At 52.8% G+C, this 23347-nt stretch overlaps 1 protein-coding gene across 1 annotated transcript in view; it reads left to right on the top strand.

Annotated features, from left to right (window-relative positions):
• SNRNP200 (small nuclear ribonucleoprotein U5 subunit 200) overlaps window positions 1-23347 on the top strand; it is a 279023-nt gene that overhangs the window by 104395 nt on the left and 151281 nt on the right. The window contains exons 17-22 of the mRNA XM_075346199.1: window positions 1932-2081; window positions 2162-2272; window positions 3485-3616; window positions 3730-3918; window positions 4056-4253; window positions 4350-4502. Coding sequence (XP_075202314.1) covers window positions 1932-2081; window positions 2162-2272; window positions 3485-3616; window positions 3730-3918; window positions 4056-4253; window positions 4350-4502 — 933 coding nt within the window. The remainder of the gene's footprint in view (window positions 1-1931; window positions 2082-2161; window positions 2273-3484; window positions 3617-3729; window positions 3919-4055; window positions 4254-4349; window positions 4503-23347) is intronic.

Genomic DNA, 23347 nt, shown 5'->3' with positions numbered 1-23347 from the left:
AGCGCTATCATGCAAGGCTCCCTTCCTGGTCTTCCACCAGGACAAGGTAGTGCTGCGCCCCATTCAGGAGTTTCTCCCGAAGGTGGTATCCTCTTTTCATCTTAATCAGGATATCTCTTTGCCTTCGTTTTGTCCTCATGCAGTTCATCGGTATGAGAAGGATTTACATTTGTTAGATCTGGTGAGAGCACTCAGAATCTACATTTCCCGCACGGCGCCCCTGCGCCGCTCGGATGCACTCTTTGTCCTTGTCGCTGGCAAGCGCAAAGGGTCGCAGGCTTCCAAAGCCACCCTGGCTCGATGGATCAAAGAACCAATTCTTGAAGCCTACCGTTCTGCTGGGCTTCCGGTTCCATCAGGGCTGAAGGCCCATTCTACCAGAGCCGTGGGTGCGTCCTGGGCATTGCGACACCAGGCTACGGCTCAACAGGTGTGCCAGGCAGCTACCTGGTCGAGTCTGCACACTTTCACCAAACATTATCAGGTGCATACCTACGCTTCGGCGGACGCCAGCCTAGGTAGAAGAGTCCTGCAGGCGGCAGTTGCCTCCATATAGGGGAGGGCTGTCTTGCAGCTCTAACATGAGGTATTCTTTACCCACCCAGGGACAGCTTTTGGACGTCCCAATCGTCTGGGTCTCCCAATGGAGCGCCGAAGAAGAAGGGAATTTTGTTACTTACCGTAAATTCCTTTTCTTCTAGCTCCTATTGGGAGACCCAGCACCCGCCCTGTTGTCCTTCGGGATTTTTGTTGTTTTTCGGGTACACATGGTGTTCATGTTGAACAGTTTTCAGTTCTCCGAGGTTACTTCGGAGTGAATTTGTTTAAACCAGTTATTGGCTTTCCTCCTTCTTGCTTTTGCACTAAAACTGGTGAGCCAGTGATCCCACTGGGGGTGTATAGCCAGAAGGGGAGGGGCCTTACACTTTTTAGTGTAATTGCTTTGTGTGGCCTCCGGAGGCAGTGCTATACACCCAATCGTCTGGGTCTCCCAATAGGAGCTAGAAGAAAAGGAATTTACGGTAAGTAACAAAATTCCCTTCTTTACCCACCCAGGGACTGCTTTTGGACGTCCCAATTGTCTGGGTCTCCCAATGGAGCGACAAAGAAGGGAATTTTGTTTACTTACCGTAAATTCCTTTTCTTCTAGCTCCTATTGGGAGACCCAGCACCCGCCCCTGTTCCCTTCGGGCTGTTGTTCTTTTGTGTACACATGTTGTTCATGTTGAATTGTTCTGGGTTCATGGTTTTCAGTTCTCCGAACATCCTTCGGATTGAATTTACCTTAGACCAATTTATAAGTTTCCTCCTTCCTGCTTTTGCACCAAAACTGAGGAGCCCGTGATGCACGGGGGGGTGTATAGGCAGAGGGGAGGGGTTACACTTTTTAAAGTGTAATACTTTGTGTGGCCTCCGGAGGCAGAAGCTATACACCCAATTGTCTGGGTCTCCCAATAGGAGCTAGAAGAAAAGGAATTTACGGTAAGTAAACAAAATTCCCTTCATTTCACAGACGTGCTTTCTCTGGTACGTGTCACACGGATCACATCACAGTGTGGTCCGTGTGACATCAGTGCTGCCGGAGAAAAATGGACTTGTCTCCCTGCGGAACACACGGACACATGGTCCCAGAGAAATCACTGATTTTTGCCCAGACCCGTTGATTTTAATGGGTCTGTGTATGTCTGATTCCGGTACGTATAATAACGGTGACATGTGTACCGGAATCACTGACATGTGAAGGGGCCTTATAGGCATATATGCAGCTGGGAAGTTCAGGTCAGGAGACCCACAGTTCTTGTGTACGTTATTGGTCGCACTTTGACCGCGATATGAGTGAAACCGGCCTAAAAGAGTGTGTCATGGGTACCTTGTTAATCCCTAACAGCTGCATAGTGTTACACTGAACGTGCTCACTTTTTCCCCCTTAGGTTCTAGTTTTTGTCCATTCCCGGAAAGAAACTGGTAAAACGTCCCGTGCCATCAGAGACATGTGCCTGGAGAAGGATACATTAGGTCTGTTCCTCCGTGAGGGTTCTGCATCTACTGAGGTGCTGCGTACAGAGGCTGAACAGTGCAAGGCAAGTTACCCGGCTCTTATTGTACCCCCACTTTCTACTTGTTAGTTTTTATAATTAACAGCATTCTGTGATTTCTGTAGAATTTGGAGTTGAAGGATCTCCTGCCGTATGGATTTGCTATCCATCACGCGGGTATGAGTCGTGTGGACAGGACTCTAGTGGAAGATCTGTTTGCTGATAAGCACATTCAGGTGAGCAGGTTTCCAATTGCACAATAAAAATGATCCTGCTGAATAAAAGCTTCCCCACATGTGCTCAGAAGTTACATTGACACAGCGTACTCATGAATTTCGGCGTCTGTCCATGCCCCGGCCTTACCACCTCTAAGTCTGTCACTTCTCCCTTCTCTGTGTCTTTGAAGTTCTTTCAGGGGCTGACTCTCAGAACCATTTTAATAGATACGCCAGCCCCTTCCGCTATTTTATAGTTTATGCAGACATAGAGATGGAAAGTGGCATAAGCATATATAAATCTAAGTCTGACAGCCGACACACAGGGGAAAGGAAGCTGCTTTCTGTGTGGAGGGCGGGCTGCATAAGGGACACTGGTGCGACTTTCATAAAATAAATGTTTTATTACTTGTTAAAGCTGAGCGTTTTTATTCTACATTTAGGGTACGTGCCCATGATCAGGACCCGCTTTGTCCTGGACGTGGCAGGTCCTGACCTGCGGGGCCACGAGTCTCCTTCGCAGGCCTGTGCCCACGATTTGGTCTTGGGCCGTTGCGGTCTTTCTCTCTGTTCTCCCTGCAGAGAACACTCGCATTTCCGCAGCAAAGAATTGACATGTCTGTGGCTCAGAAAGCCGCACCGCAGGTCAGTTTACGCTGCGGGCTGTACACACACACACAGTGGGCATGGGTTTTCTACAAATCCCATCCACTGTGCATGTTCTGTACCACACAGCTCAATCACGCTGCATCCAAAACGCTGTGACCCCTGATCATGGGCATGTACCCTTTAGTCTGCCACAGGATGGTTCAGGATCTTAATGGGAACCTGTCACTGGAAGTCTATAATACTTACCTAACGGTCGGTGCGAAGTTGTACGATCGGATGGGCGTCTCCATTCTCCAGGTCCCGCATTTCCTCTTTCGGCCATCTTTGTCCTCCTTCTGAAGCTAGTCTGGGTGACGCGTTCTACGTCATCTACACTTGCCGACATTGAGGCCTTGCGCAGGCGCACTTTGATCTGCCCTGCTCGATGGTCGAAAGAGGAGGTGTGGGACCCGGAGAAGGGAGACACCCATCCGACCGAACAGCTCCGCACCGACCATTAGGTAAGTATTGTAGACGTCCGGTGACAGGTTCCCTTTAAATAAAATAATTCCTTATTGTAATATATGATGTTGGTAAAATGCTAGTGATGTCCTAATTCATTCATTCATTCATTGTTGGTTGCAGGTTTTAGTCTCCACAGCCACGCTGGCCTGGGGTGTGAATCTTCCAGCTCACACAGTTATCATTAAAGGGACTCAGGTTTACAGCCCCGAAAAGGGCAGATGGACCGAGCTGGGAGCCCTGGATATCTTGCAGGTCAATATTAATGGTTGATCACAACTTGATTAGGATAGCTTTATTACTATATACAAGGATGTGCTTGTCCTGAATCTGACCAGTAAAAAAATATTTTTTTTTCTTTCCATTAGATGCTGGGTAGAGCCGGGCGTCCTCAGTATGACACAAAAGGTGAAGGTATCCTCATAACCTCACACGGGGAACTGCAGTATTATCTCTCCCTCCTCAATCAGCAGCTGCCCATTGAGAGTCAGATGGTGGCCAAACTCCCAGACATGCTGAATGCAGAGGTTGTACTCGGAAATGTGCAGAACGCGAAGGTAAATGTTTGTCACATATTTTATAGCGTAGAGGATGGAGAAGATGAACACACGTCGGGTGGTTAGGTTTATGGGATCTTGAAGAGTGATACAACTGTTACATTGGTCTGTAAAACGCTACTGATCATTGTTTTTAGGATGCGGTGAACTGGCTGGGATACACCTACCTGTATATTCGTATGCTTCGCTCACCCAATCTTTACGGAATCTCCCACGATGATGTCAAATCGGATCCTTTACTGGAGCAAAGGCGCCTGGACTTGATCCACACAGCAGCTCTGATGTTGGACAAGAACAATCTGGTCAAATATGACAAGAAGACTGGTAATTTCCAGGTATACTATGCAGGACTTTGTTTTCAGTACACATAGAATAAATGATCCTTCTGTTCCATTTTTGACCCTTTTTTCATTTCTTTCCTTATCATTAAGGTCACTGAATTGGGTCGTATTGCGAGTCACTACTACATCACCAACGACTCGGTGCAGACTTACAACCAGCTCCTGAAGCCAACCCTCAGCGAGATTGAACTGTTCCGTGTGTTCTCCTTGTCCTCAGAGTTCAAGAACATCACTGTCAGAGAGGTGGGTGTCAGTATACATTTGCTTAACCCCCTCCACCACCGGGCTATTTTCAGTTATGTTTTTTTCATTTTCTTTATCGTTCCTATGGGAGACCCAGACATTGGATGTATAGCTTCTGCCTCCGGAGGACACACAAAGTACTACACTAAAAAGTGTAGCTCTTCCCTCTGAGCATATACACACCCTGGATACCAGATCTAGCCAGTTCATTGCTTTGTGTTCAGGAGGCATACATCCACACATGCATTCTCATCTGATTTTTAATTTTGGAAAGTTTTTTTGAAGAAAAGCGGGTCCAAGCCTGGACTCCCGGCATGTCCCTTCTCACCCCACTGTGTCGGCGGTGTTGTTAAGGTTGAATCCAAGGCTGGAGCCTTACATGCCGCGCTCCTTCACCATCCCTCGGGCTCTGGCTTGAAGTGGGAGCCAGCACGGTTCTCCTTGCTTTGCAGGAGGCCGGTCTCCATCCGCAGCCCTTCAGGATCCTGCTGGACGGAGCACTCATCCCCAGGGACTTGGAACCCTGCGTCTCAGCAAGCTAAGTATCTGAGACGTTTATACCCGGGGGGTCCCTTGTACTTTATTGTTGGGGAGAGTGTGCTGTGTAACTGTTTTGACATTTCCGGCCGGTTCTCTGGTTGTCGCCTGAGAACCGCGCCGAGGGTGCCTGCTCGCCGGCCGCATCGCTTAAATTTAGGCCCCGGCTTCGCCGGAGGCCTACTTTCGATTTCACTGCCCTTGCATGTCAATCATGCAGAGGGACAGTGCGGCTCCGCCCAGCGGCCGTTCGGCACAGGGGAGGGACACTCCTCTCTGAGAACATGTCCCCTCCCCTGTAAATCTCCTTGGCCCTCCAGATCCCGCTCTCAGAGCAGGTCCCGCCCCCTCTCCTCGCTCCGGCGCCATTTTATCAGCGTTTTCGGCGCTGGCTGCAGCATCCCTGATAAGCTGCTTGGGGGTCCGGGCGGTGGGATCTGGAGGGCACACAAACGGTCTGGTAAGCCACAACCTCCGGTTGTGGAACTGCTTATATACTCTCTGGGGGTCATTCTGGCTCAGAGCCCCCACTTCAGCAGCATGTCTCACACGAGGAGCAAGGCTGCAAGGCTGTACTCAATATGCACTGCATGTAAGCTCATACTGCCTGAACCGAGCACATATCCACATTGTGATGCCTGCTCTAACCTGACAATGCCTCAGCCTGGAATCGCACCCACAGTGGTCCCTCCAGCTGCTCCGGCTCCGGTGGCTGAACTCCCGGCTTGGGTAGAATCCTTCTCTAGGTCAATCTCCCAGTCTTTTGCCGACTCCATGGGACAGCTGTCCCGGACTTTGCTGACCATGCATCAGCCCCCTTCTCAGGGCGCCTCTGCTGCTAGGGCTCTCTCAGCGGAGCTCACAGAGGATTTTTCATCTGGTCCCAGACCCCGTCCTCCTAAGAGGAGACGCAGGGCTCCCTCTCCTTCCTCGTCCCGCGGCTCTTTATTCAAGAGCTGACTCGCAGAACGAGGAGGATGCCATTACTGGGGGCTCGGAGGCTACCTCCATGTGCCCCATTGATCTGTCCGAAAGTGACTCAGATGTTAGTGATTTGATTGCTTCCATTAATTTTGTACTGGATTTCAATCCGCCAGTATCAGAGGAGCAACCCTCTCTGGCAGAAAAGCACCAGTTTACCTTGCCTAAGAGGACAAGGAGTGTGTTCTTTAACCACTCCAGTTTTCAGGCTGCTGTGACCAAGCCTAGGGCCTGTCCTGACAAACGCTTCCCAAAGCGTGGTTCTGATGACCGTTTTCCCTTTCCACCTGAGGTGGTCAAGGAGTGGGCTCATTCACCAAAGGTAGACCCTCCGGTGTCTAGACTCTCAGCCCGGACAGTTGTATCAGTGGCTGATGGCACCTCTCTTAAGGATCCCACTGGCCGCCAGGTTGACCTTCTGGCCAAATCTGTATATGAGGCGGCAGGGGCCTCGTTCTCCCCATCTTTTGCAGCAGTGTGGGCTCTCAAAGCCATCTCTGCTTCTCTAGAGGAGATGCATTCCCTCACCAGGGAATCTATGCCCGAAATGGTTGCCTTAACTTCCCAAGCTTCAGCTTTTTCATCTTATGCCATGTCTGCCATGCTGGAGGCTTCTTACCGCACTGCGGTGGCTTCGGCTAATTCCCTCGCTATCCGCAGGATCTTGTGGCTTCGAGAGTGGAAGGCAGATGCTTCTTCAAAGAAGTACCTTGCTGGCCTCCCTTTTGCTGGGTCCAGGCTGTTCAGTGAACAGCTGGATGAAATTATTAAGGAAGCTACTGGTGGGAAGAGTACTTCCATGCCACAAACTAAAACCAGGAAACCTGCCCAGGGCAGGAACCAGTCGAGGTTTCGTTCCTTTCGTTCCTCCAACTGGTCATCCTCTAAGCCCTCGGCCTCGTCCACTAACTCAGCCAAGGACCAAAAATCCAACTGGCGCACAAAGGCGCGTCCACAGAAGACCGCAGGAGCTGCTGCCACTAAGGCAGCCTCCTCTTGACTATCTGGCCGCGCCAGCAACGTCCTTAGTCGGTGGCAGGCTCTCCCACTTTGGCGACGTGTGGTTTCAACACGTCTCCGATCAGTGGGTGCGGGATATCATCTCCCACGGCTACAGGATAGAATTCTCTTCCTGCCCGCCAAACAGATTTTTTCTGTCAACTCCCCCCTGCTCCAAGGCCGTCGCCTTCTCTCAGGCCGTGGCATCCTTGCAGGCCAACGGAGTAATTGTACCGGTTCCCGCCCGGGAACGGTTCAGAGGTTTCTACTCAAATCTCTTGCTAGTCCCCAAAAAGGACGGTTCCTTCCGGCCCATCCTGGATCTCAAGCTTCTCAACAAGCATGTTCAGGTGCGGCATTTCCGCATGGAGTCTCTGCGATCAGTCATTGCCTCAATGACCCAAGGAGATTTCCTGGCATCCATCGACATCAGAGATGCCTATCTGCATGTGCCAATTGCAGTTTCACACCAGCATTGGCTACGTTTTGCAATCGGAGAGGAACATTTCCAATTCGTGGCTCTCCCCTTCGGGTTAGCCACGGCCCCCCGAGTATTCACCAAGGTCATGGCAGCAGTGGTTGCGGTTCTGCACCTCCAGGGGTTGGCAGTGATTCCTTACCTGGACGACCTTCTAGTCAAGGCTTCATCCAGCGCAGACTGTCAGCGGAGTGTCTCGCTCACTCTCGCCACTCTAGTCCAATTCGGGTGGCTTGTCAATCTGCCCAAATCCACTCTGACTCCGACCCAGAGTCTCACGTACCTAGGGATGCAGTTCGAGACTCTGCCGGCACTTGTGAAGCTGCCCTTGGTCAAACAGCAGTCCCTCCATCTGGCGGTGCGCTCTCTGCTGAGGCCCGACCGTCATTCCATCAGGCACCTAATGCAGGTGCTGGGTCAGATGGTGGCGTCAATGGAGGCTGTTCCCTTTGCCCAGTTCCATCTGCGTCCTCTGCAGCTGGACATTCTCCGCTGTTGGGACAAGCGGACTTCCTCCTTGCACAGGTTAGTGGCTCTGTCGCCACAGACCAGGGGCTCCCTTCAGTGGTGGCTTCGGCCCCTCTCTCTGTCTCAGGGACGCTCCTTCCTGGCCCCGTCCTGGGTGATCCTCACCACGGATGCCAGTCTATCCGGCTGGGGAGCGGTGTGTCTCCACCACCGAGCACAGGGCACTTGGACTCCGTCCGAATCAGCCCTCTCGATCAATGTGCTGGAAACCAGAGCTGTGCTTCTAGCCCTCCTAGCCTTTCACCACCTTTTGGCGGGCAGGCACATTCGAGTCCAGTCAGACAACGCGACAGCGGTTGCCTACATCAATCACCAAGGCGGGACACGCAGCCGCCTGGCAATGTTGGAGGTTCAACGCATCCTTCAATGGACGGAGGACTCCAAGTCCACCATATCCGCAGTCAACATCCCAGGCGTGGAAAACTGGGAAGCAGATTATCTCAGCCGTCAAACCGTGGACAGTGGCGAGTGGTCCCTGCATCTGGCAGTGTTTCGGTCAATCTGCCGCAAGTGGGGCACTCCGGAAGTGGATCTAATGGCATCCCGGCACAACAACAAGGTTTCGGTTTACATGGCTCGCTCCCACGATCCTCACGCCTTTGCAGCGGACGCTCTGGTTCAAGATTGGTCCCAGTTTCGTCTGTCCTACGTCTTTCCCCCTCTAGCTCTGTTGCCCAGAGTTCTGCGCAAGATCAGAATGGAGGGCCGTCGGGTCATCCTCATTGCTCCGGACTGGCCCAGGCGAGCTTGGCACCCAGACCTGCTCCATCTGTCCGTAGACGTGCCGTGGCATCTTCCGGACCGTCCAGACCTTCTCTCACAAGGTCCGTTTTTCCGCCAGAATTCTGCGGCTCTCAGATTGACGGCGTGGCTCTTGAGTCCTGGATCTTGACGGCTTCTGGTATTCCTCCTGAAGTCATCTCCACTATGACTCGGGCTCGGAAGTCTTCCTCGGCCAAAATCTATCACAGGACCTGGAGAATTTTCCTGTCCTGGTGTCGCTCTTCCGGCCATGCTCCTTGGCCTTTTTCCTTGCCGACCCTTCTGTCTTTTCTACAGTCCGGTCTGCAGCTAGGACTATCCCTCAATTCCCTCAAGGGACAAGTCTCGGCTCTGTCAGTGTTGTTCCAGCGGCGTATCGCCCGGCTGGCGCAGGTACGCACCTTCATGCAGGGCGCGTCTCACATCATTCCGCCTTACCGGCGGCCCTTGGATCCCTGGGACCTCAATCTGGTCCTCACGGCCTTGCAGAAACCCCCCTTTGAGCCTCTTAGGGAGGTTTCTTTGTCTCGTCTTTCACAGAAGGTGGTCTTTCTAGTGGCCATAACTTCCCTCAGGAGAGTCTCTGATCTGGCTGCGCTCTCTTCGGAGTCACCTTTTTTGGTTTTTCATCCAGACAAGGCGGTACTCCGTCCGACTCCGGACTTTCTCCCTAAGGTGGTTTCTCCTTTCCACCTTAACCAGGACATTTCCCTGCCTTCCTTTTGTCCGGCTCCTGTTCATCGCTTTGAAAGAGCGTTGCATACTCTGGATCTGGTGCGGGCGCTCCGGATCTATGTGTCTCGCACCGCTGTTCTTAGGCGGTGCACCTCTCTTTTTGTGCTAACCACAGGTCGGCGTAAGGGCCTCTCGGCTTCTAAGCCGACCTTAGCTCGTTGGATTAGGTCGGCCATTTCCGATGCCTACCAGTGTACTCAGGTGCCTCCCCCGTCGGGGATCAAGGCACACTCTACCAGAGCTGTCGGTGCCTCTTGGGCTTTCAGGCACCAGTCTACGGCTTAGCAGGTCTGTCAGGCTGCCACTTGGACTAGTCTGCATACCTTTTCAAAGCACTACCAAGTGCATGCTCATGCTTCGGCAGATGCGAGCTTGGGCAGACGCATCCTTCAGGCGGCTGTCGCCCATTTGTGAAGTTAGGTTCCGCCTACTTCTCAGTTTTCTGTTTATTCCCACCCATGGACTGCTTTGAGACGTCCCAATGTCTGGGTCTCCCATAGGAACGATAAAGAAAAAGAGAATTTTGTTTATTTACCGTAAATTCTTTTTCTTATAGTTCCGTATTGGGAGACCAGCACCCTCCCTGTTGCCTGTTGGCAGTTTCTTGTTCCGCGTGTAATCACCGGCTGTTGTTGTAGACAGAGGCTCCGGTTGTTCCGGTTCTTCCTCTATCTTTACTTGTGGGTGGCTATTCTCCTTCAGCTTTTGCACTAAACTGGCTAGATCTGGTATCCAGGGGGTGTATATGCTCAGAGGGAGGAGCTACACTTTTTAGTGTAGTACTTTGTGTGTCCTCCGGAGGCAGAAGCTTTACACCCAATGTCTGGGTCTTCCAATACAGAACTATAAGAAAAAGAATTTACGGTAAGTAAACAAAATTCTCTTTTTTGCTCCCCTTCCGAGGGCCGTAACTTTTATTTTTCTATTAATCTTGCCGTATAAGGGCTTGTTTTTTCTGGGACGAGTTGTACTTTTAAATGAAACCATAAGTTTTATTGGAAAACTGCAAAAAAATTTCTAAGTGCGAACGAATTGCAATAAAAAGTAGATTTTGGGTACTCACCGTAAAATCTCTTTTTCGGAGCCTTCATTGGGGGACACAGGAAACCATGGGTGTATGCTGCTGGGACTAGGAGGCTGACACTATGGAAATAAAAAAGTTGGCTCCTCCCACGCAGTATACACCCACTGACCGGAGCTGAGGAGATCAGTTTGTGTAAAAGCAGTACGAGGAGAAGCTTGAAATCCAGAACATTCCGAATCCATTAAAGTCTTCGAAAAGGGCGGGTGCTGTGTCCCCCAATGAAGGCTCCGAGAAAGAGATTTTACGGTGAGTACCCAAAATCTACTTTTCTCTATCGCTTCATTGGGGGACACAGGAAACCATGGGACGTCCTAAAGCAGTCCCCAAGGGTGGGAAGAGAAGGACCCGAAAACAGGGTTAGCAGAGACGAGATTCTGTGACCGGAACCTGGCCCTAGACACCGTAAGGAATACCTACCCGGCAGGAGCCGAGGTATAGGGGGAAGAGTTAAGAGTACTAGGGAGTACTTAGATCTAGTATAACCCACATATGCGGGGATTAGAATGATCAGGGAAAAAGTTGCATCCTCTGAAATCTGCACCTAAAAATCTAAGGCGACTGACAGCAATAGGTCACGACGAGAAAAAAGCCTGACTTGACCCTGGTGCTACGTTTGAGAATGGAAGAAAGAGGGAAGAGCTAAGGCACCTGGTAGAGGTAGGTGCCGGGTAAGCGGAGGCCCACCGAGCCCTGGCCCTTTACTGCCGTAGAATGACTAAAAGGGAACACCAACTGCCTGATAGTGTGCAGGGGAGTTGGGCTGAGAGAAGAGACGAGCTACCCGAGGAGAGAGTAAGGGAACTCCGCCGTAGGGGGACTTGACCTGTTGATTCTACAGAACCGAGGGAAGTGATCTGACCCTAGTGGGTGGAACAGCCTGCAGGCGGGAAAAAATACGGGAGAAAATTCCCCTCTGTAAAGAAGTCCTGAAAAAACTTGCGAAGTCCGGAGACAAAACGAGAAGGTTAAGGAGCCGAGGGAAATCCAATGACCAACTTCCACTTTCACATGACAGACAGGAGAAGAGAGTCCGGGCATCTACAATGGCGTGACTGGGAAAACTCGAACTCCGGATTCGGGTACTAGATGACCACTGAAGTGAAATACTGGAAGGAGAACCCCCTATGGGGGAATGCTCCTGTGACTGAAAATAGACACAAGACCTGGGATGTACGACCTGGGATGGGAGAAAGAAAAAAAACCCTTCCAAGGGGGACGCAAGGAAAGGCTCGGACTATGTCACTGGCCTAAGCGCTAGCCGACTAGAGGAGTGACGCCTATCCTGGGAAGGTGGCAAGGAAAACGGAAGAGTGACGTGAACACGCGTTATCACGTCGCAACCAGAAGTGACAACGAAGGGGAAGAAATGACCGAGAATAGGTGAGGTTAAATGGTCTGGCAGAGACTCTGCTTGAGAAGTGCATGAATCCACGAGCGTCTGAGCCCAAGCGGTGGAGAGCAATCATGGAATTTTGTATGGCAGAGAATTCGAAGAGATCTAGCATATCTCCACGAGCAATCTAGAATGGCAGCAAGAGAGGGAAAGGGAGGCAGACCCCTCTTGGCCTGAAACTGAAGCAGGTCCTGTCTAGGTGTTAGCGAAGACTGGCAGATCAGATGGGGACCACTCGCTGTAGCGTTGAGTGTTCAGGTGGAAACACCCAGTGGCCTGAGCATTCAGGGCTCTCTGAAGAATTCTGTCGCGGAAAATGGCCAGAAGACGATGTTTAAAACCTACAGCTGGTCCGGAAATGTGAGCCCAATGACTGGGCCGTCAGGATACCAGAAGTCCGTTGGTGAAACTGGTCCTCTGTGGAATCGATACTTGCTAGACGATCCTGTGTCTGGTTCTTAACTTCATCTGTTATCTGTGAAGGAACTGAGAAAATCTGATCTCTATCTGGAAGAGAGAGAATGTAAGTAACGACCTATGGATTTAAACATATGCAGTACCTGGCCGGAAGCCTAGTAAAGGGCGCGGCTAAGGCTGGTCTAGGCCAAACAATAGGCGGATACTAGAAGTACTATGAACCACCCGAGGAGGGTGGCAGGAAGTCAAGCAGACAACATACCGGTTAGCAGACAGAGCCGTACCCTGCTTACCTCATTTGAGAAACAAAATGACTGCTGCCTCAAGAAACGGCGCAGTCAATGTACGGTCAGAGAAAAAAGCCTTACATCGTGGCTACCGTAGATGAATGGTGCGAGGTAGGAGGAGGTCCCGGGTCACTAGGAAGCGACTAAATGAGAGCTGCTGCTGTGCGGAGTCATGGAGTCCGTGGTTGCTGCAGGGAGTGAATCACACGACCCCCCAGTCAGATGGTCGCGTGTTACCTTACCTCGAGATCTTGTTACACGCATGGTGTGAGGTAGGAGATGGCTGCAGATCGCTGAGAAGTGAGAAAATAACTGCTGCAGAAAAAAGACAATGCACTGGTCGGAGGACCATGGCTTACCTCCTGTTTACCCGGATTAGTGTTTTGAAGTAGGAGAAAGCCTCGGGTCACTGGGAAGCAACTTAATGACAGTTGCTGCCGTACCGCGTTAGGGGTCTATGGAGACCACAGTCCTCGCCTCAGTCGAAGATGAAGGAGATACATGACCCGCTAGGTGAGGTAGTCTGTTTGACTCACTGGGTCGTGAGCAGAGCAACACATACCTGTTACGGTATCCAGCTTCTGGTGTGGAGAAACGCTAGCCCATTGGATAGCGGGCAGGATCATCGATCTTGAATCCTGGCACTGAATGTGACAGCTGCTGGCGTGCTGCATCATGGGGCAGTGTTGGATGGCGCTCTCGCCTCGGTCAAAGATGAGCGGAAAAGCTGAACAAGGCACTCAAGCCTGTTGCTGTATTCGGCTTCTGGTTCTGATAAGTGCTGGCCCATAGGCTAGTGGGCAGGCTCATCAAATCACTCTCACGCTGTAGTAGACAGGTGCATATAGAAACGCTGGCACACAAGATAGAGGACACGTTCTGGAAACACTAGCACATCGGATGGTGGGTAGGTGCATAGAGAAACACTGGATAGTGGATACTGGCACCCTGGGAGATGGAGCGACATATAGAGACACTGGCACACAAGCAAGTGGACAGGTCTATGGAACTGTCAATCTGGATGGTGGACAGGTTGATAGAAAAACATTTAGCACACTGAAACTGACAGGTGCAAGTAGAAACCTGACACCCTAAATAGTGGGAAGGTTCACACAACACTGTTACAGTGGGGTAGACAGGTGCGCATAGAAACACTGTTACACTGAGTAGTGTAAGGGCTTGTGAAAACACTGGTACACCAGAGTAAACAAATGCACGTAGAAACACTGGCCCACGGAATAGCGGGCAGGATCCCAAAAGCACCTGTGTATTGGAGCACACAGGCATGACGCAGACACTGGCACACTGGATAGTGGACAGGTACAGGGAAACTCTGACACACAGGAGTAGGTCAGTGCATAGAGAAACGCTGGCCCACTGGATAGTGGACAAGTACGAGGAAACACTAGCACACCGATGAAAACTAGTACATAAAGAAACACTGGCACACTGGTGTAGGCCGGTGCGTAGAAAAAACACTGGCACACCAGATAGCGAACAGCTACATAGAGACACTTGCACACTGGTGAAGACTAGTGCATAGAGAAAAGACAGGCATACTGGATAGTGAACAGGTGCATAAAGACACTGACACACAGGTGGAGATCACGGGCACACTGGTGTAGACCAGGGGAAAGAGAAAACACTGACACACTGGGTAGTGGACAGGTACATGAAGACACTGACACACTGGATAGAGGGCAGGTACCTGGAGACACTGGTGCACTGGTGTAGTAGATCAGTGCGTAGAAAAAAACACTGGTACACTGGGTAGAGGACGTGTACTTGGAGACACTGGCACACTGGATAGTGGACAGGTTGACAATAAAAAGTGGACAGGTCAAAAGAACTCTGACCCTGTGGCAGATAGGTACATTAACACACTAGATAGCGACCCTACGGTAGATAGGGATATGAGGAACAGAGACACACTAGATAGTGGGTACAGCAGAGTAGGTAGGAAAACGAAACACACTGACCGTGGAAGTGGACAGGACCCCAGAACACTGCACTCCTGGAGATGGTCAGGGACAGCACCTTGGAGACTGGTGACCTGCCAGAGGACCGGTGGTCCCTAGCAGAGTGCGTGTGGAAGAGTGTTATCCCGTACTTGTAGAAGTGGAGGGAATCTGGGCATGCTGTAGTATGAGGTAGCTAATACTCCCTGAAGTAGTTCTAGACAAATATGTGTCAGAGGGGAGTCTGCTCACCGTAAGCGAACGGGAACTCAGGGATCAGGAGTAGATGCCTATGACAGTAAATAGTGCTTTCAACAAATCGGAGGAAAGAGAGGGTTTGGAGGCATGCTTAAGGTTTTTTCTTCATCGTTCCTATGGGAGACCCAGACCATGGGTGTATAGCTTCTGCCTCCGGAGGACACACAAAGTACTACACTAAAAAGTGTAGCTCCTGCCTCCGAGCATATACACCCCCTGGATAACCAAATATAGCCAGTTCAATGCTTTGTGTTCAGGAGGCACACATCCACACATGCATTCTCATCTGATTCTGATTTTTGGAAAGAGTTTGAAGAAAAGCGGGTCCAAGTCTGGACCCCCGGCATGTCCCTTCTCACCCTACTGTGTCGGCGGTGTTGTTAAGGTTGATTTCAGGGCTGGAGCCTTACATGCCGCGCTCCTTCACCATCCCTCGGGCTCTGGCTTGAAGTGGGAGCCAGCACGGTTCTCCCTGCCTTGCATGAGACCGGTCTCCATCCGCAGCCTTTTCAGGATCCTGCCGGACGGAGCACTCTTCCCTCAGGGACCTGGCCCTGCGTCTCACAAGCTAAGTATCTGAGACGTTTTTGTCGGGGGGTCCCTTGTACTTTATCGTTCGGGAGAGTGGGCTGTGTATTTATTCTGACATTTCCGGCCGGTTCTCTGGTTTTAACCTGAGAACCGCGCCGATGGTGCCTGCGCGCCGGCCGCATCGTTAAATTTAGGCCTCGGCTTCGCCTGAGGCCTAGTTTCGATTTCACTGCCCCTGCATGTCAATCATGCAGAGGGACAGTGCGGCTCCGCCCAGCGGCCGTTCGGCACAGGGGAGGGACACTCCTCTCTGAGGTAATATTCCCTCCCCTGTATATCTCCTTGGCCCTCCGGATCCCGCTCTTAGAGTAGGCCCCGCCCCCTCTCCTCGCTCCGGCGCCATTTTATCAGCGTTCTTATGCCATGTCTGCACAGCGATCGGCGCTGGCTGCAGCATCTCTCTGGGGGTCCGGGCTGTGGGATCTGGAGGGCACAGACGTCACAATGTCAAACGGTCTGGCAAGCCACAACCTCCGGTTGTGGACCTGCTTATATACTCTGCTGGGGGTCATTCTGGCTCAGAGCCCCCACTTCAGCAGCATGTCTCACACGAGGAGCAAGGCTGCAAGGCTGTACTCAATATGCACTGCATGTAGGCTTGTACTGCTTGTACCGAGCACATAACCACATTGTGATGCCTGCTCTAACATGGTGGTGCCTCAGCCCGGAGGCTCATCCCCAGTGGTCCCTCCGGCTGCTCCGGCTCCGGTGGCTGAATCCTTCTCTCCATGGGACAGCTGTCCCGGACTCTGCTGAGCATGCATCAGTCCCCTCCTCAGGGCGCTTCTGCTGCTACGGCTCGCTCAGCAAAGCTCACAGAGGATTCATCATCTGGTCTCAGACCCCGTCCTCCTAAAAGGAGACGCAGGGTCCCCTCTCCTTCCTCGTCCCGCGGCTCTGATTCACGAGCTGACTCGCAGGATGAGGAGGATGCCTTCACTGGGGGTTCGGACGCTACCTCCATATACCCCATTGATCTGTCCGAAAGTGACGCAGATGCTAGTGATTTGATTGCGTCCATTAATTTTGTACTGGACCTCAATCCGCCTGTATCAGGGGAGCAACCCTCTCTGGCAGAAAAGCACCAGTTTACCTCGCCTAAGAGGACAAAGAGTATGTTCCTTAACCACTCCAGGTTTCAGGCCACTGTGACCAAGCCTAGGGCCAGTCCTGACAGACGCTTCCCAAAGCGTGGTTCTGATGACCGTTTTCCGTTTCCCTAGAGGTGGTCAAGGAGTGGGCTCATTCATCAAAGGTAGACCCTCCGGTGTCTAGACTCTCAGCCCGGACAGTTGTATTCAGTGGCTGATGGCACCTCTCTTAAGGATTCCACTGACCGCCATCTGTATATGAGGCGGCAGGGGCCTCGTTCTCCCCACCTTTTGCAGCAGTGTGGGCTTTCACAGCCATCTCTGCTTCTCTAGGGAGATGCATTCCCTCACCAGGGACTCTATGCCCGAAATGGTTGCCTTAACTTCCAGGCTTCAGCCTTTTCATCCTATGCCATATCTGCCATGCTGGAGGTTTCTCACCGCACTGCGGTGACTTCGGCTAATTCTCTCGCTATCCGCAGGATCTTGTGGCTTCGAGAGTGGAAGGCAGACGCTTCTTCAAAGAAGTACCTTGCTGGGCTCCCATTTGCTGGGCCCAGGCTGTTCGGTGAACAACTGGATGAAATTACTCAGGAAGCTACTGGCGGGAAGAGTATTTCCATGCCAGAAACCAAAGCCTGTCCAGGGCAGGAACCAGTCGAGGTTTCGTTCCTTTCGTTCCTCCAACTGGTCGTCCTCTAAGCCCTCGGCCTCGTCCTCTAAATCTGGCCCCGCCAGCAACGTCCTTGGTCGGTGGCAGGCTCTCCCACGTGGCGACGTGTGGTTTCAACACGTCTCCGAACAGTGGGTGAGAGATATCATCTCCCACGGCTACAGGATAGAATTCTATCCAGCCCGCCAAACAGATTTTTTTCTGTCAACTCCCCCCTGCTCCAAGGCCGCCGCCTTCTCACAGGCCGTGGCATCCTTGCAGGCCAACGGAGTAATTGTACCGGTTCCCGCCTGGGAACGGTTCAGAGGTTTCTACTCAAATCTCTTCCTAGTCCCCGAAAAGGACAGTTCCTTCCGGCCCATCCTGGATCTCAAGCTTCTCAACAAGCATGTTCAGATGCGGCATTTCCGCATGGAGTCTCTGCGATCAGTCATTGCCTCAATGACCCAAGGAGATTTCCTAGCATCCATCGACATCAAAGATGCCTATCTGCATGTGCCAATTGCAGTTTCACACCAGCGTTGGCTACGTTTTGCAATCGGAGAGGAACATTTCCAATTCGTGGCTCTCCCCTTCGGGTTAGCCACGGCCCCTCGAGTATTCACCAAGGTCATGGCAGCAGTGGTTGCGGTTCTGCACCTCCAAGGGTTGGCAGTGATCCCTTTTCCTGGACGGCCTTCTAGTCAAGGCTTCATCCAGTGCAGACTGTCAGCGGAGTGCCTCGCTCACTCTCGCCACTCTAGTCCAATTCGGGTGGCTTGTCATTCTGCCCAAGTCCACTCTGACTCCGACCCAGAAGCTCACGTACCTAGGGATGCAATTCGAGACTCTGCCGGCACTTGTGAAGCTGCCCTTAGTCAAACAGCAGTCCCTCCACTGGCGGTGCGCTCTTTGCTGAGGCCCCGCCGTCATTCAATCAGGCACCTTATGCAGGTGCTGGGTCAGATGGTGGCGTCAATGGAAGCGGTTCCCTTTGCCCAGTTCCATCTGCGTCCTCTGCAGCTGGACATTCTCCGCTGTTGGGACAAGCGGACTTCCTCCTTGAACAGATTAGTGGCTTTGTCGCCACAGACCAGGGGCTCCCTTCAGTGGTGGCTTCGGCTCCTCTCTCTTCAGGGACGCTCCTTCCTGGCCCCGTCCTGGGTGATCCTCACCACGGATGCCAGTCTATCCGGCTGGGGAGCAGTATATCTCCTCCACAGGCGCAGGGCACTTGGACTCCGTCCGAATCAGCCCTCTCGATCAATGTGCTGGAAATCAGAGCTGTCCTTCTAGCTCTCTTAGCCTTTCACCACCTGTTGGCGGGCAAGCACATTCAAGTCCAGTAAGACAACGCGACAGCGGTTGCCTACATCAACCACCAGGGCGGGACACTCAGCCTCCTGGCAATGTTGGAGGCTCAACGCATCCTTCAGTGGACGGAGGACTCCAAGTCCACCATATCCGCAGTCCACATCCCAGGCGTGGAAAACTGGGAGGCAGATTATCTCAGCCGTCATACCGTGGACAGCGGCGAGTGGGCTCTGCATTCGGCAGTGTTTCAGTCAATCTGCCGCAAGTGGGGCACTCCAGAAGTGGATCTTCGCTCCCACGATCCTCAGGCCTTTACAGCGGACGCGCTGGTTCAAGTTTGGTCCCAGTTTCGTCTGTCTTACGTGTTTCCCCCTCTAGTTCTTGCCCAGAGTCCTGCGCAAGATCAGTATGGAGGGCCGTCGGGTCATTCTCATTGCTCCAGACTGGCCCAGGCGAGCTTGGTACCCAGACCTGCTCCATCTGTCCGTAGAGGTGCCGTGGCATCTCCCGGACCGTCCAGACCTTCTCTCACAGGGTCCGTTTTTCCGCCAGAATTCTGCGGCTTTCAGATTGACGGCGTGGCTCTTGAGTCCTGGATCTTGACGACTTCTGGTATCCCTCCTGAAGTCATCTCCACTATGACTCGGGCTCGGAAGTATTTCTTGGCCAAGATCTATAACAGGACCTGGAGAATTTTCCTGTCCTGGTGTCGCTCTTCCGGCCATGCTCCTTGGCCTTTTTCCTTGCCAGGACATTTCCCTGTCTTCCTTTTGTCCGGCTCCTGTTAATCGCTTTGAAAAAGCGTTGCATACTCTGGATCTGGTGCGGGCGCTCCGGATCTATGTGTCTCGCACCGCTGTTCTTAGGCGGTGCACCTCTCTTTTTGTGCTGACCACAGGTCGGCGTAAGGGCCTCTCGGTTTGTAAACCGACCATAGCTCGTTGGTTTAGGTCGGCCATTTCTGATGCCTACCAGTGTACTCAGGTGCCTCCCCCGCCGGGGATCAAGGCACACTCGACCAGAGCTGTTGGTGCCTCTTGGGCTTTCAGGCACCAGGCTACGGCTCAGCAGGTCTGTCAGGCTGCCACTTGGACTAGTCTGCATACCTTTTCGAAGTACTACCAAGTGCATGCTCATGCTTCGGCAGATGCGAGCTTGGGCAGACGCACCCTTCAGGCGGCTGTCGCCCATTTGTGAAGTTAGGTTTCGCCTACTTCTCAGTTTTCTGTTTATTCCCACCCATGGACTGCTTTGAGACGTCCCATGGTCTGGGTCTCCCATAGGAACGATGAAGAAAAAGAGAATTTTGTTTACTTACTGTAAATTCTTTTTCTTATAGTTACGTAATGGGAGACCCAGCACCCTCCCTGTTGCCTGTTGGCAGTTTCTTGTTCCGCGTGTAATCACCGGCTGTTGTTGTAGACAGAGGCTCCGGTTGTTCCGGTTCTTGCTCTATATCTACTTGTGGGTGGCTACTCTCCTTCAGCTTTTGCACTAAACTGGCTATATTTGGTTATCCAGGGGGTGTATATGCTCGGAGGGAGGAGCTACACTTTTTAGTGTAGTACTTTGTGTGTCCTCCGGAGGCAGAAGCTATACACCCAGGGTCTGGGTCTCCCATTACGGAACTATAAGAAAAAGAATTTACGGTAAGCAAACAAAAATCTTTTTTTTTTTTTTTTTTTACTCTCTCTCTCTCTCTCTCTCTCATTAGTCTTGCAGAGACTGGGGGCAGTAAGGGAGGCCCGGGAGAGACCAGTGGTGCCCAGGCAGCCCGGAGCGGTTACTGCGGGGGAAGCCTGGCTGCAGGTAGCGCAGGGAAGCTGTCTGCCGGCGAGGGTGCGCTGGGCCCTGAATCGCACTGGCTGCCTGCGGGGAACGCTGAAGCTGCGGCGGCGTTACTTACCAAGCTGGGAGGCTTGGTCTGTGGGGCTGGAAGGGCGGGCAGAATGACGTCCCCCAGAGGTCTCGGCGGCGGGAATTGACATCAGGCGCCAGGAAGGAGGGGGGCGGCGCCTGCACGGGGAAGCAGGAGAGCCGGATTGTGAGCTCGCGCGACAGGGGAGGCGGGCCACGTTTGAAAAGCCCGTGTGCGCGGGCAGAAGAATTCCTGGCTGGGGGCGTGGCCTGGAAGGCGCGCCAACACTTAACGGTGAGAGGCCGGGACGCTAAAGGGGGCGTGGCGCAACTGAGGAAGAAGGCCACAGTGGAGCCGGGGGCTAAATTTTTTAAGGTAGGCCGCCAGAGGGGACGCCTATTAGTGAACGCCACGGCAGGGGATAAGCGCAGGGGCGGGGGGGGTGGTCGGGGAAGCGCAGGGAGGCCACAATACAGGGGGGAGCAAGCTACAGAGGGACCTGCGGTAGATGGCTATAAGGGAGAAATCAGGACCCCCTGACCCAGGTGGTGAAGGGGCTGTGGTGAGTATATAAAGACGGGATCCCTCCCCCCATGGCCCGGAACGGGGGAGAAGGGGAGTACAGAGTACTTATCTTGAAGGTCCCGGCTTGTCCTGAGGTGATCCTGGAATCATCCTGGAAGGCGAGCGAAGACATCTCGACAGTCGTCCCGGGCCTAGTCAAAGGGAGACCGGAGGGGTACCTCTCCATCCCAGGTACGGTCTTCATCCTCCTACCCCACAATCAGGCTCGGGAGCGAGAGAGTTTGGGGAGGGGGGCAGGACCCTCCGCCTTTTATCAACGACGTCGCACTTTTCCTCATTGCGGATGCACCTCGAACACTCTTCTGTGTTGGAGGGGCCGGGTACACTGCCAGACAGACACGGAAGACAACTGTAGTGGCGGACGGACCCCACTCTGTGCGACCGGTCTCTATGTGGGAGAGCAGGGTGAGCGATTACACCCTGTCGCCCGATGAGCTGTGTCTGAAAAACAAAGGGAAAACATTAATAAAACACAACAATACAAACCTGAGGGGCTGAGAGCAGCCCCTGCGTGTCTAACCCTCGGACACTAAGCAAAAACTGATCTCAGCTCCGGTCAGTGGGTGTATACTGCGTGGGAGGAGACAACGTTTTTTTTATTTGCATAGTGTCCGCCTCCTTAGTTCCAGCAGCATACACCCATGGTTTCCTGTGTCCCCCAATGAAGCGATAGAGAAAGTGCAGTTGCACAATTGTTTCTTTATCGTTCCTTTGGGAGACCCAGACCATGGGTGTTTAGCTTCTGCCTCCGGAGGACACACAAAGTACTACACTAAAAAGTGTAGCTCCTCCCTCTGAGCTTATACACCCCCTGGTGAGCAGACCCAGCCAGTTTATCGCTTTGTGTTCAGGAGGCATACATCCACACATGCATTCTCATATGATTTTTCCCTTTTGGAATGAGTTTGAAGAACTGTGGGTCCACGTCTGGACCCCCGGCATGTCCCTTCTCACCCCACTGTGTCGGCGGTGTTGTAAGGTTGATTTCCTAGGCTGGAACCTTACATGCCGTGCTCCTTCACCATCCCTCCTGGGCTCTGGCTTGAAGTGGGAGCTAGCACGGTCTCCATGCCTGGCAGGAGACCGGTCTCCATCCGCAGCCCTTCAGGACCCTGCTGGACCAGAGCACTCATCCCCAGGGACATGGCCCTGCGTCTCAGCAGCTAAGTACCTGAGACGTTTATATTTGGGGGTCCCTGTGCTTTATTGTTGGGGGAGAGTGTGCTTATTGTATTTTCTGACATTTCCGGCGGGTTCTCTAGCTGTCGCCCGAGAACCGCGCCGATGGTGCCTGCGCGTCGGCCTCGCCACTCAAATTTAGGCCCCGGCTTCGCCGGAGGCCTAGTTTCGTTTCACTGCCCTAGCATGTCACTCATGCAGAAGGACAGCGCGGCTCCTCCCGTTGGCCGTTCTGCACAGGGGAGGGACACTCCCCACTGCTGTGCGTGTCTCCTCCCCCGTAGGTCTCTATGGCTCTCCAAATCCCGCTCTTTATGCAAGTCCCGCCCCCTCTCTTCGCTACGGCGGCCATTTTCTCAGAGTTCTCTCAGCGTTGGTCTGCGTTCTGCATCCCTGCTGAGGTGCTGTGTTTCGGGGTCCGGGCTTCGGGATCTGGAGGGCACACAACACCGCTCTGCACAGCACAGCGGTCTGGTAAGCCACAACCGGCTCTGGTTGTGGACCTCTGATATACTCTCTGGGGTTCATTCTCTGGCAGAGCCCCCACTCCAGCAGCATGTCTCACACGAGGAGCAAGGCTCCAAAGCTTTACTCTGTATGCGCTGCATGTAAGCTCCTGCTGCCTGAACCGAGCACCTATCCACATTGTGATGCCTGCTCTACCTTAGCGGTGCCACAGCCTGGAGTCTCACCCCCAGTGGTCGCTCAGGCTGCTCCTGCGGCTGAACCCCCGGCCTGGGTAGAATCCTTTTCTAGGTCTATCTCCCAGTCTTTTGCTGAGTCCATGGGACTTCTGTCCAGGACTTTGCTGAATATGGATCAGCCCCCCTCACAGGGTGCCTCTGCTGCTAGGGCTCTCTCAGGACCGGAGCTCACAGAGGATTCATCATCAGGCCCCAGACCCCGTCCTCCTAAGAAGAGACGTAGGGATCCCTCTCCCTCCTCCTCCCGCGGCTCTGATTCAAGAGCGGACTCGCAGGATGAGGAGGATGCCTTTACAGGGGGCTCGGAGGCTAACTCCATGTACCCCATTGATCTGTCCGAAAGTGACTCAGATCTTAGTGACTTGATTGCTTCCATTAATTCTGTTTTGGATCTTAATCCGCCAGTATCAGAGGAGCAACCCTCTCTGGCAGAAAAGCACCAGTTTACCTCGCC

Source organism: Anomaloglossus baeobatrachus, chromosome 4, assembly GCF_048569485.1.
Source record: "Anomaloglossus baeobatrachus isolate aAnoBae1 chromosome 4, aAnoBae1.hap1, whole genome shotgun sequence".
Taxonomy (NCBI): domain Eukaryota; kingdom Metazoa; phylum Chordata; class Amphibia; order Anura; family Aromobatidae; genus Anomaloglossus; species Anomaloglossus baeobatrachus.
The sequence above is the reverse complement of the archived record's forward strand: the minus strand, read 5'-3'. Positions and strand labels throughout refer to the sequence as shown.